The following is a 22,009-nucleotide window of genomic DNA, read 5'->3' as shown; positions in this document are numbered from 1 at the left end:
CAGGCAGGAAGTCGATACATCAAAACGTTCAGGGAGGAGCCATCGTCATGTCCTTTGAATTTCAAGTGGCTACGACGAAGTATGTGCGCGTGAAAGGCAAACGAAATTTAAATTGGGATGATACACATTCGCCGCGGCGGCACACGGACGCCGTTGCTCGTAGGGTCAAAGCGTTCACGATGTAGCTTCACCATCCGGGTCTGCATGTACTAGAAGTGTAACGAAGTCGATTTGGTCAACTACGTATTTTTAACGAATTTTTGTACGTTTCCTGTGACCACCGGGGGGCGCTATGAGCGACGTCGGCAAATAATATGTCGGATCGTTCAGGGTCTCTCCATAGATTTTTGCACCAAGTTTGAAGCGTCTACGATCAAGGATGTGGGCATGAGAGCCGTTCGTATTTACATGGCGAGCACCGAAACAGTCGCCAAACTTCGGGGCACGCCAGGGGCCAACCTCTTTGAGCTACAGACCTGCGGAGCACAAGATAAGCTCAGCTAGGTCTGGCGATGTTCTGGACCCAATTTGGAGCCGATCGGGCGTAACCCCTCGGAGGAGTTCGTTTTGCGTAAACCAACTTTGAAGCAAAATGGCCGACTTCCTGTTGGTTTTAGGGTATGTCATTTTATGAAATTTTTTGAAGATCTCGGGTTGATGAATATGTTTACCAAGTTTCGGACAAATCGGTGTCGCAGACCCTCATTCCCTATGCGCGGTCTAGGGGGCGCTGTGGTGCCATTTGGCCACGCCCACATGCGAGACCACCACAGTACGCCGAGTTGCCACAGTCCCCACGTGCGTGTAAATTTTCCTCCGTTTCCCGGCTTGGGAAAGGGGTCGAAATCGCGTTCAAAGCGGCGGAAAAAGAATAATAATAATAATAATAATAATAATAAACATTACAATATCTGGGGTTTTTGCTGCCAGGTCTATGCAGTACTTGAGTACTTGCTTGCTTACTTGTTGTTACTCGTCGGCTGGCACGTCGACTAATGTGCATGTCGAATAACAATAGGGACCTCCCTGGGTCGTTGACACAGGCTCGGGCCCTAATAATAAACATTACAATATCTGGGGTTTTTGCTGCCAGGTCTATGCAGTACTTGAGTACTTGCTTGCTTACTTGTTGTTACTCGTCGGCTGGCACGTCGACTAATGTGCATGTCGAATAACAATAGGGACCTCCCTGGGTCGTTGACACAGGCTCGGGCCCTAATAATAAACATTTGCATTTCGGGGAATTTTGCGCCAGGTCAGTGGAGTACTTGATTACTTGGTTGGTTACTTGTTGTTACTCGTCGACTTGCACGTCGACTTATGTGGATGTCGAATAACAATAGGGACCTCCCTGGGTCGTTGACACAGGCTCGGGCCCTAATAAACATTTGCATTTCGGGGAATTTTGCGCCAGGTCAGTGGAGTACTTGATTACTTGCTTGCTTACTTGTTGTTACTCGTCGGCTGGCACGTCGACTAATGTGGATGTCGAATAACAATAGGGACCTCCCTGGGTCGTTGACACAGGCTCGGGCCCTAATAATGACATTACACATAAAAATTAAATAAATAAATACATTAAATAAATAAATACATTAAATAAATAAATACACTAAATAAATAAATAAATAAATAAATACAAACAGGAACAGATGTTTGAGCCGTTGTTCCTGATGATGTCATCCTTGTCGTTGTGCAGTATCCCCACATGGCGAAGACGATGGGTGAGTTCACGCTGGAGATCAAGGAAGGAGAGTTCTCGGACTCGGAGATCATGGTGATGCTGGGAGAGAACGGTGAGCAGCAGCGTTCATATTTACTACTCTCTCTGCAGGACCCTGAACGCCACACGACACCAGATACAGAATCAATGAGAATAAAAACTTTATTTATTTCTTGTGTTTGTGTTCAGGCACAGGGAAGACGACCTTCATCAGGATGTTGGCCGGAGGACTGAAACCAGACGGAGGAGGTGAGACACACACACACACACACACACACACACACACACACACACACACACACACACACACACACACACACACACACAAGGTTAAAAAATGCAATGGTTTTTTTTTTCTATACATTTCAATGCAAAGCAAAGACAACATGTGATCGTATCGTGGAAACACATAACAGTTGTGCGAGAGCTATTTTCTTAAAACAATATATAAAACCAACATTCAATGGAGCCCACCTGGTACAAAGACAACACAGCGACAGAGATGTCATCAAAGTGCAACTGCGAGCGTTCACGTCTGTGTACAGGGTTCTTACGGATCCTTAAAAAGTCTTAAAAGGCATTGAATTCATTAATCTAAAAACAAGGCCTTAATTGGCATTAAAATGTCTTAAATCAATTTTTCAAAAGTCTTAAAAATGTTAACACATGGTAAGTGGTATTTTATGGTTGTAATTAGTCTCAAATCTCAAAATAATTGGTACAGGGTTGGTACGGTCATGAAAAACCTGGAAAAGTTATGGAAATTGAAAATGCAATTTCTAGGTCCTTGAAAAGTTATGGAAAAATAAAATCCTCTGTAAAGTTTTGGAAAAGTCATTGAAATATTGCGTGGTTAATATTTTGGATGTGTAATAGGCCTATTAAAAATAAATATAGTGTAACGCGATCGCGTCGCCTGGCTCTAGCCCCGAACATTTCTTATTCAGCCCCGGATGTTTTCTCAGACGGACAGAAAGTGCACATTGACTGAGAAGGTAGTTTTGTAATTTTCCGGTCACAGTGAATGCAACACAGGCACGACGCCACGACCAATCAGAGAGAAGTGTTGTGGAAGCGGAGAATCCTCCTCCGTGTTTTATTGGCTAACAGCCAGGTAACCAAGGTAACTATCTGAACTCTAGCTTTCCGAGCGGTCCCAAATCATCAGAAAAATTGAAAAACTGACGTTTTTTTACACGGAAAAGGGGAGACGTTTCTGCAGTTGTGGTGGCTGCGCGGCAGGGCGGCCTAGCCATCGGGAGTACCGGGAGTTTTCCGGTGGGCCGGTGGGTCAGTGGACCATGTCTATGAGTGGACCGGCCCGGTACGACGTGGTGCTGCAAATGACGCGCTGACGTTAGTGTGTTTACATTTTTCTAACGTCTATGAGCGCGAGGAGTGCCTACCGTAATTCATTTATTCTCGGTCCGAATCCGCCCCAGCCAGGCCAGACGAGACCAGACCAGACCGAGTTACGAACCAGCGCGTCCGGTCGGATTGGGCCGTCCATGTTCACTTTATGAGCCCAAAAGAACAAAAGCAGAGCAGAGGAATAAAGAGAGACAGCACAGCAACAGGTGTGCGTGTGTGTGTGTTTGCGTGCCTGTGCGACTGCGCGCGCGTGTGTGTGGGTGTGTGTTTGCGTGCCTGTGCGACTGCGCGCGCGTGTGTGTGTGCGCGTGCTACCTGCTGTAAGATGTAGGCTTATATATTCTATACATAGTTGGCTGAAAATCTTAGGACGTTTTTAAAGCTCAACCGTGTTGGAGCCTCCTTTCATATTTAATATCTGATAGAGATGAGAATAGGGCAGAAGTTGTGGAAGAAGAGGAAACAGCCTTTGAAAGGCTGGTTGAAGCCAAAAGATTTAACAAATGGGTTTTGTTTTTGCTCTCCAGCCACAACTCCACTAGACCAGTTCTGAGTTCACTTTCATACACTCCAGCCATTCTTGCCATTACAATGATAGGAACCTCAGTCAGTACTAAATCTGTTTGTTTGTTTGTTTGTTTTTATCTGAAGCAAAGTTGGCTTTTGCCTTTATTCTCTCCTCTGAGTACACCAGAATGCCTCATTTATGTGTTAAAAATCACAACTTTTTTTTCTGGGGGAGTGCCCCCAGACCCCCCTGCTAAAGTGCTTTAGATAGACGGCAAACCAAGTGGGGGGGGGGGGGGGGTCTTGAAAATTCATTGAAAGGTTATGGAAAAGTTATGGAAAACCATTGCTAAAAAAGTGTATGAACCCTGTTGGTAACATTACGACATAGAGAAGTTAGTGGCGGCCGCCAACGCTTCTTACTGCCACCAGCTCCCGAGTCAGTGTTTTGTTTTTTTTTCCAGACTTTTTATGCATTTATTTTGAAAGGACAGCTGGAAAGACACACAATCCAATGTTCATGTAGCAGTCACTTTACCTTGGATCACATAAGAAAGTGGGTCAAATTGTCTCTAACCCTATGTAATTGATGTGGTGTGTTTTTTTTTTCTGTGTTTATTGTGAAGTCGGTCTTAAATTTAATTTCAAGTGGCTTTAAAAAAGTCTTAAAAAGTCTTAAATTTAACTTGGCTTAAGCTGTAGGAACCCTGGTGTAACACAGGACAGGAAAGTTATTATTTACATCAACCACAGAAATGATCATGACAGGACGAGCCGGGTAATTATCAGCTCATATTAGCTTGATATGCCGTCAGAAACACTTCCTAATAAAGTTACTATTTCTGCACAGAATCGTCTGTAAGTAACTTTCCACATACCTGCTAAGAAGTGCTTACAGTCAGAATACATGTCACCGATAGTTTCCACAACACCCAAGAAACATTAAATATGAAAATATCGCTAGCACCGTGGCTGCCGTGGACTCACCTCCAGCACAGAGGTTTTTCTCTTTGCGGAGGGATGTACGGTGCGCCGAAAGGAACACTAAGCCCGCCGTTACACTATTAACCCAGCAGGTGGCTCCAAACTATACACATATGAGCACATCAATTTAGTAGAAATTTATAACGAAGGTTATTTCTAACCCTGTTACACATGCTGCAGTTTTGAAACTTTCACCACAATGTCGCCCCAATACTGCTGAAACTTTTGTTCATTTAGACTTAATACAAATTATAAAGTCCATCACTCTAAAATACTTTAAAAATGTATCTCCTCCCACAATTTTTGCTCAATTGTCACCAAATTTGCTACAGAGCATCTCCAGACTGTCAGATTTTTGATTTATCAAAAACTGAGCCTACAGTGCATGAAAACGTTTGACTGTAAACAGTACTGTAAACATATACCATCAAATTCTTGATAAATACATTTTCAATCGTCCTGAAAAAAATTTACAATATTCTGGAGTCATGGTTGATGAAGTTTAGCAAATATCAGAATTTTATCTCAAAAACTGAATTTTCTAGAACATTTTGAATTCTGCTCTCATGGGAACAACTGCAGTCAATGTGAGACTGGAATTTTTAAACATCACAGTTTCTCTTGTGAAGAAAAACACTTATCATTAAAAACAAATCACCAACATCCCCATGCTGTCAAGATGCAATTTATGTATTATTAGATTTTTGTTTAGTTAACAGAATTTGTGACCTTTCTGCGTTGACACCTGCTGCCCGGCGTTTACAGTGGTTTCATATCTGCTATGAACCATAGCTTAGCTCCGTACGATAGACAACGGTCCTTGGTTCCAGAAGTTGTGGGTTCAATCCTCAACTGGTGCAAAGTGAACATTATAAGGTCAACTGTCCTGTCTTCCTATTCTCCTGTTTGTTGCTCAGAATTTGCCTCAAGCAGCTATAATTTTTCTTTTTTATTTACACGTGCAGACTTCCACTCGCGCCATCAGTCATATTTCGCAACAAAAAGTTGCACAAGAGGACTGACAGAATGTGCCAGTTATGCAGCGCATTCCCCGTGAAGGAAGATCAGAGGACAAACACTAATACACCTGTTCTCTAGTCTTTGATTAATCTTTTTGAAAGAAATGTCACATTGACAGACATTTTACAATATGATTTAATGCCATGATGACTGTCTGCTTTCAACAAGTAATTAACATTGCATCATAACCCCTTGAATTAAACTGTGCAATATCGTTCCATCATCCGCCCACGTCCTGAGGAGACGAGTCTCCTGGACAGATCCTGTATTCTGTGATGCTCCACTTTTAATTTCTAACCGTCCCGTTTCAGTTTTTGCCCGTACACGCCCGGTGTCTCTCTCTCTCTCTCTCTCAATTGGCATATAAAAATAAATATAGCTACAGTGTATATGAAAACAATAAGCGAGAAGAAAGACACGCATTGTAATAATCGCTGAGACTAGAGTTCTCAACGGGTCGGGCCAGCCCGACAAACCCGACTGGACCCGTGGGTTCGGGTCGAAAAAATATGAAAGTGACTCGGGTCGGACCTCGGGCTTCCTTTTTCCTCTCTCATAAAACACATTTATTGTGTAAATTGTTGTTTGTTCATGTGTGAGTCTCAGACTAATATCCCACTCTGCATCTTGTGCTGCTGTGGGCAGAACCACTGAAACATTAGCCTACTGCCGGAAAATGCCGACGATAGGCATGTGCCTACTCCGCAGCTGCAGCTGTGCGTGGTGTATAAATCTCCACAAAGACGCACCGTTCCCGCGGCGGAAATGTAATCAATTTCGCCCGCTGGCTGCTGATCAGAGGGCAAGTGTAGCCTACAGCAGCAGCTACGTTAAGTCCCGCCCGTTAGCGGGCCGGTACCGGAGGGGCCAGATGACGTCAGGCAGAAGACGAGTGCTGCGTCACCGGCAGCGGCACCTCCCGCTGCAAAGAAAGCACGCCTTTTTTTCTTTTTCTTTTTTTCAGGCCGGGTTCGGGTAGATAATTAATGCTGGTGTGTGGGGCTCCGTCGGGTCTGGGCTTAATAACCCGCGGGTCGGGTCGATTCGGGTTGTAATTTTCAGGCCCGTTGACGACAGCGATCTACAATATGGACACTAGAACATCTGGGCTCCATTTCTCACCTTCACCTCTCCTTTTCTCTCTCCCATCTCTCTTTCTCCCCCTCCAGGTGAAGTTCCCATCCTGAACGTCAGCTACAAACCTCAGACCATCAGTCCAAAGTTTAAGGTTCGTTCTCCTTCAGCTCTTCAGCCTGACTCACTGTTTCTAGAGGATGAACAATAAAGTTTGGATGAATTGAATGTTAATGTTAACGTGTTACTGTGTGTGTGTTTCAGGGCAGCGTGCGAGCTCTGCTGCATGAGAAGATCAGAGACGCCTACACTCACCCCCAGTTCATCACCGACGTCATGAAGCCGATGCAGATCGAGAGCATCATCGACCAGGACGTAAGAGACACACACACACACACACACACACACACACACACACACACACACACACACACACACACACACACACACACACACACACTGTTGCTAGGTGACCAGTTAGTTAATTCAAGCAACAGGGAAACAGGCTTTTATTTTGAAAGTTTCACTCACCAGAAACAGAAATAATCTTCCCTCTGCTCCAGTTCAGGTCGGCCATGTTGAAAAAGGGTGACACCACTCAGCCCCTCTCTAACTCCCTCTTTTTCCCTCACTTCCCTCTCCCTCTCTCTTTCTCTCTCTTCCTCCTCCATCTTTTTCTCTTCTATCTCTTTCTCTCCTCCCTCCCCATCTCTCCCTCCTCTCTTCCTTCTCTCTGTCTTCCCTTTCCCTCCCTTTCTCTCTCTCTTTCTCCTATCCTCCTCCCTCTTTTTATCTCTTCTATCTTTCTCCTTCTTCTCTCTCTCTTCCTCCTCCCTCTTTCTCTCTCTCTCTCTCTTCCTTCTCCCTCTCTCTTTCTCTCTTCCTCCTCCTCCCTTTCTTTCTCTCTCTTCCTCCTCCCTCTCTTTCTCCCTCTTCCTCCTCCTCCCTTTCTCTCTCTCTCTTCCTCCTCCCTCTCTCTTTCTCTCTATTCCTTCTCTCTGTCTTCCCTTTCCCTCCCTTTCTCTCTCTTCCTCCTCCCTCTTTCTTCTTCTTACCTCTCTCTTCCTTCTCCCTCCCCTTTTCTCTCTTCCTCATCCCTCTTTTTCTTTCTTCTATCTCTTTCTTCTTCCTCCTCCCTCTCTCTCTCTCTCTCTTCCTTCTCCCTCCCCTTTTCTCTCTTCCTCATCCCTCTTTTTCTTTCTTCTATCTCTTTCTTCTTCCTCCTCCCTCTCTCTCTCTCTCTCTCTTCCTCCTCCCTCTCTCTCTCTCTCTCTCTTCCTCCTCCCTCCCTTTCTCTCTCTTCCTCCCTCTTTTTCTCTCTTCTATCTCTTTCTCTCTCCCCTCTCCCTTAGTTTTAACATCATCTCTTTTATTTTAGAAAGTAAAGGCCAGGTTTCCTCTCTAGTGTGCGTCCCCTCTTCTGTCGGCCATCTTTAATCAGTCATGTGACCTGTCTCTCCCTCCTCCCCCCCCTCTCCCCCCCAGGTCCAGAACCTGTCTGGAGGAGAGCTGCAGCGCGTCGCTCTGACTCTGTGTCTGGGGAAACCGGCCGACGTCTACCTGATCGACGAGCCGTCGGCGTACCTCGACTCTGAGCAGAGGCTGATGGCCGCCAGGGTCATCAAGAGGTCAGAGGTCACTTCCTGTCTGCTGCACCCCCTCCTCCCCCCCCTCCTCTCTCCTCCTCCTCACCCCGTCTCTCTCTCTCTCCGTCCTCAGGTACATCCTCCACGCCAAGAAGACGGCCTTCGTGGTGGAGCACGACTTCATCATGGCGACCTACCTCGCCGACAGAGTCATCGTGTTCGACGGGATTCCCTCCAGGTCGACCGCCGCCAACACGTAAGACTCACACACACACACACACACACAGAGACACACACAAGTACGTTATTTATACAGCGCCTTTCACAGACCAGGGTCACAAAGCGCTTAACAATTAAGAGCGCCAGCTGAGGTGTGAGTCTGGATCAGATCACTGATGTAAGGTGGAGCCTGACCATGCAAAGCTCTGAAAGTTAGAACCAGAATTTTAAAATTTATCCTAGAGGAAACTGGGATCTCCTGTGATCAGAGCGCCGCTCCGCGGTGAGTTAGCAACAGAATAATAACAATAAAACACACGCTTTCACATTTTGAAAGTGCTTGTGATTTTTTTTTTCGTACAAGTGCAGCCAAACACGAGGCTGAAGAGAGAGGGACAGCAGAGCTGCTGACAGCTCAGCTGCAGGTGAGCCAGGCAGCGCAACAACGCTTTTTTTTTTTTTTTAAATCCGGTGTCGGCACCGTCCCTACAGGTGAAGCACAAGCACACAGACGTCCGTGTACGTTGTTGTCTGACCTTCTTCCTTCACGGGGACTGCCCTGGATTACTGGCACACGCCATAGCCTCAGATAATCTCTGGATGATTTTTCCCAAAGGGATCAAATACAACAGAAATAATCCAGAACCAAAACGGAACCTCAAGGTTCGGTTTTGGTCTTGGATTATTTCTGGAACCTTGAGGTTTGAACTTTGAGGTTTCGTTTTGAGACACACACACACACACACACACACACGCACACAGCTTTTCAACAGTGAAATCAACCCAATCTGTTTTTGTTTTATATTTCTATTTCTCAATCAATCAATCAATTTGTTTATTTCGGGCATGTCAATTTAAATCATCATCATCACACTTCATCTTAGTTCAAGTTACAATACACATGGCCGAAAGGGAAAGCGGGAGAAGCAAAAGCTTATCTAGTCCCGCCCCCGTTACCCACAGAATAAAATCTTTTCATAATCAGATCATATCATCATCTTTTTCTTTTGTTTTTTTGCTTTTTTACATTTTGATATAACATTCTTTTACTTATGACATTTTGACATAACATGTTACAGCAGTAGGTAGTACACAGAGCTGCAGTTTAGCTCTAGACAGTACATACAGATTACGTGTGTGTTTGCACATGTGTCTCTATGACCGGTGCACATGCAGGTAAAGGCAGTGGAGTGGCTATATCAATAGTAGCTGCGCTTTCTCAGACTTCCCTAACCTGAGGTGCACCTTGACACATTCCTAAGGAGCGACCACCAGGCTGTAGGCTGCGGTCTGTGGCGGTCTGATGGGCAGATATTCACCTCGTGGCTGAAATCACTGACAAATAAACAGTTACGACACAGTCTGTCGACCTGCAGGTGACTGGTTAAATCTAGTGATGGGATCGGCAGTTCTTTTGACTGTACTGAATCACTAGAATCAGTTTCTTAAAATGAGTCGTTCAAAAAATTTCTTCCTCCCCCTCCTCCTTTGTTGGTACCACAAAAACAACACTAACCCTCTGCAGTGTTGTTTAAAGCTGAACTGTAATGTGCACGTTTTCTATCTGACTGGTTGCTCCACTGATTTATTGATTAGTTTTATTCAGATGTAAATCTATAGTTTCTTTAGGCACCGTAGCACCTACACAACGTGAACCTGGTTAAAATAAATGTAATTAAAGTGTTTGTAAAATCTCAAATCTCTTCATCTTCTTCTTCTCCTTCAGGCCTCAGGGTCTGCTGGCCGGGATGAACCGCTTCCTGTCGCTGCTGGAGATCACGTTCAGACGAGACCCAAACAACTTCAGGCCACGAATCAACAAGCAAAACTCCATCAAGGTGAGTCCTCCTCTTCCTCCTCCTCCTCTTCCTCTACACGAGACAAAATAAACACGAAATACAACAAATATATATTTAAAATAAACATTATTTTAAAAAACAAAAGACATGAGGTATGTAAAACCAGAACTACTCCGTATTAATGAACAAGTTCTCATGAATAAGGGTCAAGAAAATCCTAATTATTAATGGAGCATTAAGATTAACACATTAATTAATTAATTAATTAATTAATGATATTAACTACAAATCAGTAATGTAAATAAATAAAAGCTGACAACTTACTGCATGGATAAGTTAAAAAAACCTTTTAAATAAAGATAAAAAGGGGGAAAAAATCATCTTGAATATTTTGATGGTCACTGTTTTTTTGTTTGTTTCTTTAAAATAAATAAATAAATATATAATTATAAAGGAATAAAATCAGAGATGAGACGTTCAAAGACCTCTGTTGATGTCAGCTTGGGAACTAGAACAATATGAATGGCATCAATTTGTCTGCAGACTAATTGATTCAAACTTTTCTCTATATTCTGTTTGTGAATTTAATATTTAATAAAACCAAATAACTGAAGCTACATTAATATAACAGTATTTTATGGTATTTATAATATTTGATGTATTGTTTTGGTATGTTTATGGTATTTTACTATTGACGAAATGCTTAAATCAGTTTTTTTAAAGGGCTTTATTATCTAATAAAGGACAATGCATGTTTGTCAAGATTTTTTGAAATGTTTGTGAATTTCTGGTTGAAAACACAAAAATAAAAACAGAAAACATGACAATAATAGAATAACATCTACTATTCAGATACTTGACCTCCGTTGCTTCACACACTGACCTTTGACCTCTCTGTCTCCTCCAGGACACCGAACAGAAGAAGAGCGGAAACTATTTCTTCCTGGACGACTGAAGCGACCGACTGTGACCAATCAGCAGTTAACGTTAAAAAAAAAAAAGAGAATAAAAATAAATCATATGAAGCAAGAGAGAGAAGAGTAAATAAACCATCGGCCTTCATGTATCTGGGCTGCGTTCAATAGCCAGCAATGTTGTGACCCGTTGAAAAAAGAATAAAAAAAGGTGCATTGCATTCTGTGTCCGTCAGCCTGAACATACTGGGCTGAATTCACAAACCAGCGACATTGTGGAGCGTTCAGCAGCGTATTTTAACACTCATGCATTTACAGCAACTGATAATAAACTGATTATAACTGATCCCAGAGCAGTTCGTCTCCTCATTCATTCATTCATCGATTGATCCGCTCTGTAACAGGTCAATGTGGTGCGTTCAGGGACACAAAGGCTTGAAATGTGATGAATGAAATTAAATTTGAACACTTTTTTATTTATTATTGTAGCTGTAAATATCATAGATCATTGAAAACTGTCAGTTGGACTGATCTAATCTATGTGGATTGATTTGGTCTTGAAGTAATCCAGAAGTAACTAAAAATTTGTTTGTAACATCTCCATTAGTTGCTGAGCTTCCACAGCAGTTACTCCTCCTGGGACCTTTCCACACTCAGCAACTTAAATAGAAGTAATCAAGTAATCTGGTATTTTACTTTGATTTTGTGAAAGGTATAGAGTTACTAAGTTACTGACACATTTTAACAGGTTACTTCTCTACTCATCAGGTACGTGCACAACATCACAAAAGAGTTCACACCAACAGGACTGCAACCAACATGCTTATCAGAACAAAAATCGTGGGAGTGCAAGTGCTCACTAGAAGTAGGCTACAGGATAAAATGTGACAAAACCAAGAAATGACTACTGCAGCAAGCAGCAAAGTCACAGTAAACTCAACATCTGGAAACAAATTGAAGTAGTCAGTGAAAGCTGATCGATTTTGAACATTGTAAATTTAAATGCATCAGTCTGGTGCACTTTGAGAAATTACAATAATTTATTAGGGGTACTCGGCATGTTTGGTGCTGATCACTGAATGATAGGGGTGAGCTCCGGAGTTTGTCTCCTCACTTGCTCAGCTAATTAACACTCGGTCCGACAAGCTTGAATCACTGATTCAGGAAAATAAAACGGGGATTACGGACCTGAAGAAACAAATCCACAACATTTGTGAGGATATGAACGCAGTGAAAAGTAAAGTTGCTCAAGTTGAACAACTTTACCATGAAGAAAAAAAGCGTACCGGCGTACTGGAAACTCGGATCACAGACCTGGAAAGATATTCACGGCGCTGGAACCTGCGGCTCAACGGCATTCCGGAGACAGTGGAGAACCAGCAGGTACGGTTGGAAGTGATTAAAATCTGTCAGGCCGTCTTGCCAGAAGATAAAAAACGACTACCAGAAGTGATTGACACCGTCCATCGCCTTGGTACAAAGAATCCGAAGGGGCCCAGAAGCGTCATCATTCAGTTTTCGTCCCGGGTTCACAGGGGAGCTGTCTGGGCAGCCGCCAAGAACTCCCGGTACCTGCGCGACCATGGTCTGCGTTTTGCTGAAGACCTCTGCCAGATCGACAGAGAAAATAGGAAGAAGCTGTGGCCAGCGGTGGAAGCTGCCCGAAAGGAAGGAAAAGTGGCTTTCTTCGTTGGAGGTCGCTGCTTTATTGAGAACAAGGAAATTTTCCCTCCACCCTGAAAAATGCATCTGATAAAACTGATATGTAGGTACTGAACACATTGACCAAAAATTAGTCCTTCGTTCTAACAAAAACCAAAGCACCTTTTTTTTTTTTACTCTAAATGCACTTTTCTCGAACTGTTAACTGCGTTAACCTGTGTTTTGTTATCAGACTGTGCATTTGACTTTTTTTTTTTTTATGAGAAATGACTACATTGTCCAGATGGACATAGAAGAGTTTTTTTTTTCCCCTCTCTCCTTTCCGGGGGAGGGCAGAGCCTTTGGATTTTGCTCTACACTGGATGCACATCAATTGAACTGCAGGTGCCTAGGGAGGATCCTGAACGTTCTGCAAACGCTGTATCCCTTCTTGGTTGGGATGAAGCCTAGTTGTTGACTTTTTCATATTCTTGTTCATTTTTATGTTCACCCACACTAAAGAGGCTTAATAGTACAGCGGCTAAGCATGAAAATTGTGCACTTTTTGAAAGAAACATGAAACTTCTACCATAGTTAGTTTATGCCATGAGGTTTATTTTAAGATCGGGAGGGAAGTCAGATTTGACCTCTGAGGCCCGGGAGAGGTCAAATCCAAGATGGCCGCCAATAATATTCAAAAATGCCTATCGCTGGAACCAAACACAGTAGAAAAACACTTAAGGTGTCATTTCCCACTTATTTTTGGGTGCCCATTCTGTTGGTGATACCTTTGAGACCAATAGAATTCAAGAAAATGCATTTAGATCAATGTGGAGGTCAAATAATGCAGACATAGGGAGGTGAACAGTGCAAAAAGGTAGTTTATTTCCAAAATAATAGCCTAACAGTGATGATGATGTTAATAATGATGATAATAGTGCCAATAATAATAATCATTATCATAATAAGTTCTTTTTTTTAACTGATTTATTATTAACTCATTGGCTGCCAGCCATTTTCAGAGTAGAGAGCTGCATACTGCCAGCCGTTTTAGAGCATTTTTTACAGACCCTTTCAAGACCCACAGAATATTGTGTTCATGTAAACATGTAAACACCAAAACTACCAAGAGTAAGAGTAGACTCTCTTCTTTCATTAGGAAAAAAAAGTTTGTTTCTACCTTTTTCCATTCTTTAGTAAACGGCAGTAGAACATTGGCTGGTTTCGCCAAAAACACCTGTTTTTGACCAGAACACATTCAAGAAAATGCATTTATGTAAAGGTGCAAATCTGCAATTTAATAATACTGTCGCCCTCCTCTTTCCGCGGAGAGAGGGGTGGTGTCCGACGCTGTGTGGAAGCATTGCGAAGGCCCATGGAGGGGAGTTGACACAATGTGCTTTCGCCCAGTACTCTGAATTAGAGTTCTCAATTTCAACCCAAACCCGAGTAAGGCCGATGGGTCGGGTTGGTTTGGCACGAGATGCTGTGTATATCTCCAAAAAACCACAATGTTTTTGTGGCCGAAATTGAATCAGTTTCACCCACTGATAAGGTGCTGCTGCGTCACTGGCACCATCTGCTCTCGCTGCAAAGAAAGCATGTCACTTTTTTAGTTTAGTTTTCTTTTTTTTTGTTGGGCTGGGCTGGGTTTGGCCAGACAACTAATGCTGGTGTATCGAGCTCTGATGGGTCCGGGCTTAAAACCCACGGGCCGGGTCAGGTCGGGTTGTAATTTTCAGGCCCGTTGAGAACTCTACTTTGAATGTCAAAGTGAAGAAATTTAATGAAGTGCAGGTAAACGGAGTAACTATTGGCACTTTTCCACTACACAGTCACGGCACGGCTTAGTAAAGGTGCTTTTCCATTACAGCTGAGTTCTCTAGTTCCTCCTCAGCAGGGGTGGGGGCATCGCAAGGCCACACTGTTTCTCTCTCTATTTTCGATCTTCTCGTCAGCTCCAAACTCACTTGTCTGTTCCTCGATTACGGACCACAGCGTGGTTTTCCACACAGCATCATTTAACTCGGGTGAAGGAATAACAACGGTCTCGGTACAGATGAATTCTCATGTCGGACATCGCGCTCACGACTCTTCCAGTGACAACGCTCTGCCCAATCAGTGGAAGGCAGTCGGCTGACGTCACGTTTTAGGTATGGCCGTTCCAGGATTGAGGACTACGGCCCTCTCCGGGAGCCGAGCTGGTCCTCAAAGGGATGAGGGACGGCCGCAAGGGTGGCTGGTGCCCTGAGGGGACCTCTACACGACGCTGGCTGGCCCTCTATAACGGGAACCCCGCCTGGCTGCATCCCACCGGCTGGCGGTCAGCTGGGGGCAGTTTGGGCTCGTAATGATTATAGAAGGTGGCGGACCAGCTGCTGATGCAGAAATGGGTCCGTATGGGCTGTATCATGTCGTAGTACTCACGATGGCGCCTGACGTGCAGGTAAACACGGAAAGCCGTATGACCCAGTAGCCAAATGCCTCGTCATCTAATTAGTGACACACATGAATGGATGAACGAGATTCCCACTGTCCCTACCTACTATCTAGCGAAACCCCCTGACAACCGGGTTTTGATTACAGCGAGTAGAGCCGTTGGTGACAGGGTTGGCGCGTGGCCGGATGGTGGTCCGCTGGTCCTCTCCAATCTCGCACCGCATGTTTGTGGAGAACCTGGTGCTAAATCACTTGCAGACGACCTGATTCTGGGTCAGGGTTTTGTACGTAGCAGAGCAGCTCCCTCGCTGCGATCTCTTGAAAGTCAGCCCATGATCCAAGCTTTTGTCGGTCTGAGGGCGTGGGCCCCCAGTTGGCAGTCCCCCTCATCCCTCACCGGTGGACCAGGGGCACGGTGGCAGCCCTCAGTCAGGCAAGGATAGATGAGGAGGAGCACCAAATGGACCGGAGCCTGAGAGCCAGGGAGAGAGTAACAAGCGGCTGTGGTGTACTAGTGCCACGAACAGAGCCGAGAGACAGTGTCTCTTTAACTCATTGGCTGCCATTGATGTCTATAGACATGTTGTTTCTGTTGTATATTAACTTCAAAGTCACTGTTCTGCTTGACATGTTTCTTTCCACAAAAAGCTTGTTTTCTCAGTGTTCTGGTCAAAAACAGGTGTTTTGGTCAAAAACAGGTGTTTTTGGCGAAACCAGCCAATGTTCTACTGCCGTTTACTAAAGAATGGAAAAAGGTAGAAACAAACTTTTTTTTCCTAATGAAAGAAGAGAGTCTACTCTTACTCTTGGTAGTTTTGGTGTTTACATGTTTACATGAACACAATATTCTGTGGGTCTTGAAAGATCTGTAAAAAATGCTCTAAAACGGCTGGCAGTATGCAGCTCTCTGCTCTGAAAATGGCTGGCAGCCAATGAGTTAATAATAAATCAGTTAAAAAAAAGAACTTATTATGATAATGATTATTATTATTGGCACTATTATCATCATTATTAACATCATCATCACTGTTAGGCTATTATTTTGGAAATAAACTACCTTTTTGCACCGTTCACCTCCCTATGTCTGCATTATTTGACCTCCACATTGATCTAAATGCATTTTCTTGAATTCTATTGGTCTCAAAGGTATCACCAACAGAATGGGCACCCAAAAATTAGTGGGAAATGACACCTTAAGTGTTTTTCTACTGTGTTTGGCTCCAGCGATAGGCATTTTTGAATATTATTGGCGGCCATCTTGGATTTGACCTCTCCCGGGCCTCAGAGGTCAAATCTGACTTCCCTCCCGATCTTAAAATAAACCTCATGGTATAAACTAACTATGGTAGAAGTTTCATGTTTCTTTCAAAAAGTGCACAATTCCCCTTGATTTGAGGGCTTAACCGCTGTACTATAAAGGCCACTTCATTTGAGCTAAAATTCACACAATTGTGACTGTTTATGGTACAGTTCTCGATGGTACCATAATAGTTTGTGGTAAGTTACTTGCGACTTAACTGTCTACTGCTTGTGTAATTGTTGTTGTTTGTTTTTGTTTTATATCTCAAACTGTCTTTATCTTTTGTCTCGTTAAATGCCAGGGGTCTAAGGGATAGTGGGAAACGCAAAGCTTTGTTTTTATATGCTAAAAAATTTAAAGCAGATTTTCTTTTTCTTCAAGAGACTCATTCTACAGCTAAAGAGGTTAATTTTTGGAGGTCACAATGGGGAAACGATATCTGGCTGTCACACGGATCAGAACATTCAGCAGGTGTGGGCACTTTAAAATGCAACTTTACAGGTAACATTCTGCACTCAGATACTGATATTAATGGTCATTTTGTATGTCAAGTGATTGATTTCAACAAGATTATTTTGATTGTCACTAATGTTTATGGATATAATACTAAAGTAGGAAATGAGAACCTGTTTGACACCATAGAACAAAAGTTATTAATATTATTAAACAAGTTCCCTAATGCCTTCCTTTTAATAGGTGGGGATTTTAATGTTGCTCTTGATAATGCTTTAGATAGATGGCCATCAAGACAAAACAATAATGAAAGCTGTCATTTAAAGCTCTTCATGCAAAGATTTGATCTGATAGATATTTGGAGAGAAAAATTTCCGACTGACAAAGTATACACATGGTCTAATAAGACGGGATCCTCCCAATCTAGAATTGACTATTGGCTGATGTCCAGGAGCCTTAAAGAGAACACAACAGTACAAATTATGGCTTCACCATTAACAGATCATAAAGCTATACATATTATCATCCCCCTATTCTCCTCTGCTTGTCATAACCGTTCTTCTTATTGGAAACTGAATAGCTCAATTTTAAATTATGAAGATGTAAAGACTGAAATTAGAAGACTTATTCGAAAATACTGGAGTGAGGCTCAAATTGACAATAAATACTGTAGCAAGTGGGAACTTATGAAATTTGAAATTGCCAAGTACTTAAGAAAATATAGCTCTGATCTAGCCAAACGGAGAAATGCAGAGGAGGACGAGATAATATCCACCATAACCTCCCTCTCTCAGAAACTCCCGGATTGTCTTTCTATGAACGAAAAAGAAATTCTCACTGAATATCAGAATAAGCTTGACAACCTATATAGACTCAAAGCAAAGGGTGCCTTTATCAGATCGAGACAAAAATGGATGGAGGAAGGGGAACGAAATTCTGCCTATTTTTTCAGGTTGGAAAAATCTCATTCCAAAACTAACTCTATCCAGCAAATTAAGATTAATAATACTTTATGTGATAACCCCAAGCTTATTGCTACATATTGTTCAAACTTCTATAGAAAGTTATATACTTCTCAATATTGTGAAAAAAATGCATCTGCCTTTTTAGACTCTGTTGTGGTGAATAACATTAATGATGCAGACAGAGATTTATGTGATGCTCCTTTGACATTACAAGAAATAATTGATTCTATCAATAGCCTCAAACACAACAAGTCTCCTGGTGTAGATGGATTTTCCTCCGAATTTTACAGAGCATTTGTGGAACAATTAGCCCCGTTCTTACTGAAGGTTTTCACAGAAAGCATAGATAATGAGACACTCCCCCCAACACTAACTCAAGGCTTAATCACACTTATTCCGAAACCTAAAAAGGATGTAATGCTTATCGATAATTGGCGCCCTATTTGTCTTTTAAACAATGATTATAAGGTGCTAGCAATTGCTTTTGCCAAAAGGCTCAAACTAGTTTTGGATACTGTCATAGATGAATCACAGTCTGGATTCATGAACAACAGACACATATCTAATAATATAAGACTGGTTTTAGATATGTTAGATTATTCTGATTTAATCTCTGACAATAGTTATATCCTTTTTTTAGACTTCTATAAATTTGGTTTTGGACATTTTTTTAGCCAAACAATTCGAACATTATACGCAAATAGTAACTGCTCTATTAAATTGAGTTCTGGCACAACCCCACGTTTTGATGTCAAACGAGGAATTCGACAAGGCTGTCCTATCTCCCCTTATCTTTTCCTCCTTGTCACCCAACTTTTAGCCGTCCATATTAAATCAAGCACTCTGAAAGGCATTACAGTAGCAGAAAGAGAAATCGTTCTTAGTCAGCTAGCAGACGATACAACCATTTTTTTAAAAGACTCTTCTCAAATACCTCATGCTCTAAATATAATTAATGTGTTCTCTAAAGCATCTGGCCTATACTTGAACATAAACAAATGTGAGTTATTGGCAGTGAAAGACTCAGCTACTAACTCAATAGCGAACATCCCTGTCAAAGATACTGTAACATATTTAGGAATTTCAATCACTAAAGATCAGAAAGCCAGGAATGATTTAAATTTTATCCCGATCATAGAAAAAGCTCAAAAAAGATTTAATCTCTGGCTGCTAAGAGATCTATCTTTAAGAGGCAGAACTCTAATAACAAAAGCAGAAGGAATATCTAGACTTACTTATGCTGCTCTCTCATTACATATCAAAAGTAAAACCATTCAATGCATAGATCAGATGTTGTTTAATTTTTTATGGAAAAATAAAACACATTACATAAAAAAATCTGTTGTCATTAACACATATGAGAATGGGGGACTTAATTTTTTGGACTTTGTTTCTTTGAACAACACCTTTAAGATCAATTGGATCAAACAATTTCTGAAAAGACCAAATTCAATATGGAACTGTATCTCCAATCATATTTTTTCAAAAATTGGTGGTCTAAAATTCCTCTTAGTATGTAACTATAACATAGAAAAAATCCCTATTCGTCTCTCCAACTTTCATAAACAAGTATTGCTTGCATGGTCAATGATATACAAGCACAATTTTTCACCACACCGTTACTCTATATGGAATAACAAAGATATACTGTACAAGAAAAGATCTATATATTTTGGGGAGTGGTGTAGTAATACTATTATTTGGGTAAGACAGCTATTCAACAGCAATGGTGTTTTATTTTCTTATGAGGAGTTTCTTCAATATTATGGAATACCTGTAACTCCTAAACAGTATGCCATAGTTTTCGATGCTATTCCATCTGGTGTACTCATGTTATTCAAAAGTAATATGTCTGTTTCTGTATTTGATGCTCCCTTTACTGATGTAACTGACTCACCAGCTGGTAAAGTATGTTTTAACCCATCTGCTAGTAAGAACAATCGTAAAATTCGTGCTCTTTTCCAATGTAATATCACTTCTGTTTCTCCTGTAACATTTCACTGGAATAGTCGTGTAAATAACTTATGTTGGGAAAAAATCTGGTCTCTTCCTCAAAAATTTTTTGTGGTTAATAAGGTGAAAGAAGTGTCATTTAAAATTATTCATAGATGTTACCCAGTTAAATCCTTCTTTATCAAATTCAAAATTGTTGACCTAGATCTGAAGTGTGCCTTTTGTGACTCCCATACTGAGACTGTTATTCATCTGTTTTGGAAATGTGAATATACCCGCAAACTGTGGCAAGATATTTGTAGATTCATTTTAGATAATATCTGCTGTGATTTTGAGCTCCTCTGGCAAAATGTCCTTTTTGGATTTATAAAGAGTGACGCTCTAGCTGAAAAAGAATATTTTTTAATTAATCTCATTTTAATTCTTGCAAAGTTTTATATCCACAAGTGTAAATTTGCCAAAGTAAAACCCATTTTTTGTGTTTTTATGAAAGAACTGGAGGTGTATTTCAAGTCAGTTTCCTCTGCTAATAACAAGAAAGCTATCAAAACTATAAATCTGTGCTCCCGGGAGTCACGTGGGACCGTCGGGGAAGATGGCGGCACACTAAGAGAGCTCCTGACAACCATCAGCTAATTACTCGATTTAAGAAACATACACCCCGTTTTTTAACGTAATATTAGTGGCCTCTACTTCAACAAGTCCATTGCTTGCTGTGAACCGACGGTGTGCAACTATACGGCAAGATGGCAAACAACAACAGAGCAAACTTTTTCCAAGGTGCGTCGACTAGAAGCAAGCAAGCTGCGAAAAGCAACCCGCTACCACCTTGGAACACCTCGCCGACGACGGCCACTGTTGCACCGGCTGCGCCAGATAACAGAAGCCCGCCGAAAAAAACAAACGACCAGAGCGCTGGAAAAAACATAGATGAAGACATGTTTGAAGAAATACGAAAAATGAGCGCTACTTTGCAAAGAGTGGCGGGGGATGTGGTCGCAATTAAGGAGACAACAAAAGAACTAAAAGACTCGGTGGACAACATTCAGGAACGGCTGGGAGAAGCTGAACAACGTATTTCGGACATGGAGGACATACAAGCAGGGATGGAGAAAAACATTGAGAAATGTGATGGAAGACTGGAAACACTGTGGGCACGTGTGGAAGACCTCGAAAATCGAAGCCGGAGGAACAATGTCAGGATGGTGGGACTGGCAGAAGGTAAAGAGGAGACGGGCAAAGTGGCGGAATATGTGGAAAAGATTCTGTCTGAGGGGCTCGGTCTCGCGGGCCCTGGCTTCGAGATAGAACGCGCGCATCGGTCACTCGCCCCCATGCCTGACCCAGACCGACCACCACGGACCATCATGATGCGCTTCCTACGTTCATCGGCGCGAGACAAAGTGCTACAGGTGGCAAGGGAGAAACGTGGAATCGAATGGGAAAACTGCAAGCTGTCTTTCTTTGAAGACCTGACGAAGGAGCTCGCGGATAAAAGAAAAGCCTTCAGCACGGTGAAGAAACGCCTGCACGAGCTTAATGTGAGACACCGGCTGGTGTACCCTGCAACACTCATCTTTACATGGAAGGGAGAAAAGAAGACGTTCCGAGACAGCAGGGAAGCAGAGAGGTTTATGCGGAATCCAAACTAGAGGACCACGACACTTTAATGAGAGCATGACGAGGGGTGTGTGTGAATTCATGGAAATAAGGTAACTTTTTTGATGGGTTTGTCGGGGCTGACGGTCGGGTTGCCTAGGAAACCGCGCCCCACGGACCAAGTCAGGTTTTTCTTTTTTTTTGTTTTTGTTTTTTTTTGTTTTCCCCCCTTGAGTCCAGTCCATGTTCAATCAGGACGGGAGGGGGCTGCTTAGCAACCGTGAGTTCCGAGTTGCTTTGCGTGAGGGTTTGTTGTTGTTTGTGTTTGTTAAGACAGTGTATTGCCCTAGTAATGCTCAGATCAGTTTAAAGATGTGTTTTGTGAAAACTACAACCAAGATAGATAAATGGCAGTCACAGTCCTACTATTACAAACCTAAAAATGACTACTAACAGGTATAT

The 22,009-nt window shown here is 42.4% G+C and overlaps 1 protein-coding gene across 1 annotated transcript in view; it reads left to right on the top strand.

Annotated features, from left to right (window-relative positions):
* abce1 (ATP-binding cassette, sub-family E (OABP), member 1) overlaps positions 1-11,543 on the top strand; it is a 74,641-nt gene extending 63,098 nt beyond the window's left edge. Inside the window, exons 12-19 of the mRNA XM_085806416.1 lie at positions 1,700-1,796; positions 1,913-1,972; positions 6,775-6,833; positions 6,944-7,054; positions 8,165-8,307; positions 8,399-8,521; positions 10,211-10,322; positions 11,191-11,543. Coding sequence (XP_085662542.1) covers positions 1,700-1,796; positions 1,913-1,972; positions 6,775-6,833; positions 6,944-7,054; positions 8,165-8,307; positions 8,399-8,521; positions 10,211-10,322; positions 11,191-11,238 — 753 coding nt within the window. The 3' untranslated portion in view covers positions 11,239-11,543. The remainder of the gene's footprint in view (positions 1-1,699; positions 1,797-1,912; positions 1,973-6,774; positions 6,834-6,943; positions 7,055-8,164; positions 8,308-8,398; positions 8,522-10,210; positions 10,323-11,190) is intronic.
* Positions 11,544-22,009: the final 10,466 nt, after the last annotated feature.

Source organism: Trachurus japonicus, chromosome 18 (assembly GCF_045865225.1).
Source record: "Trachurus japonicus isolate A0001 chromosome 18, Traja_1.0".
NCBI classification, from domain to species: domain Eukaryota; kingdom Metazoa; phylum Chordata; class Actinopteri; order Carangiformes; family Carangidae; genus Trachurus; species Trachurus japonicus.
The sequence above is the reverse complement of the archived record's forward strand: the minus strand, read 5'-3'. Positions and strand labels throughout refer to the sequence as shown.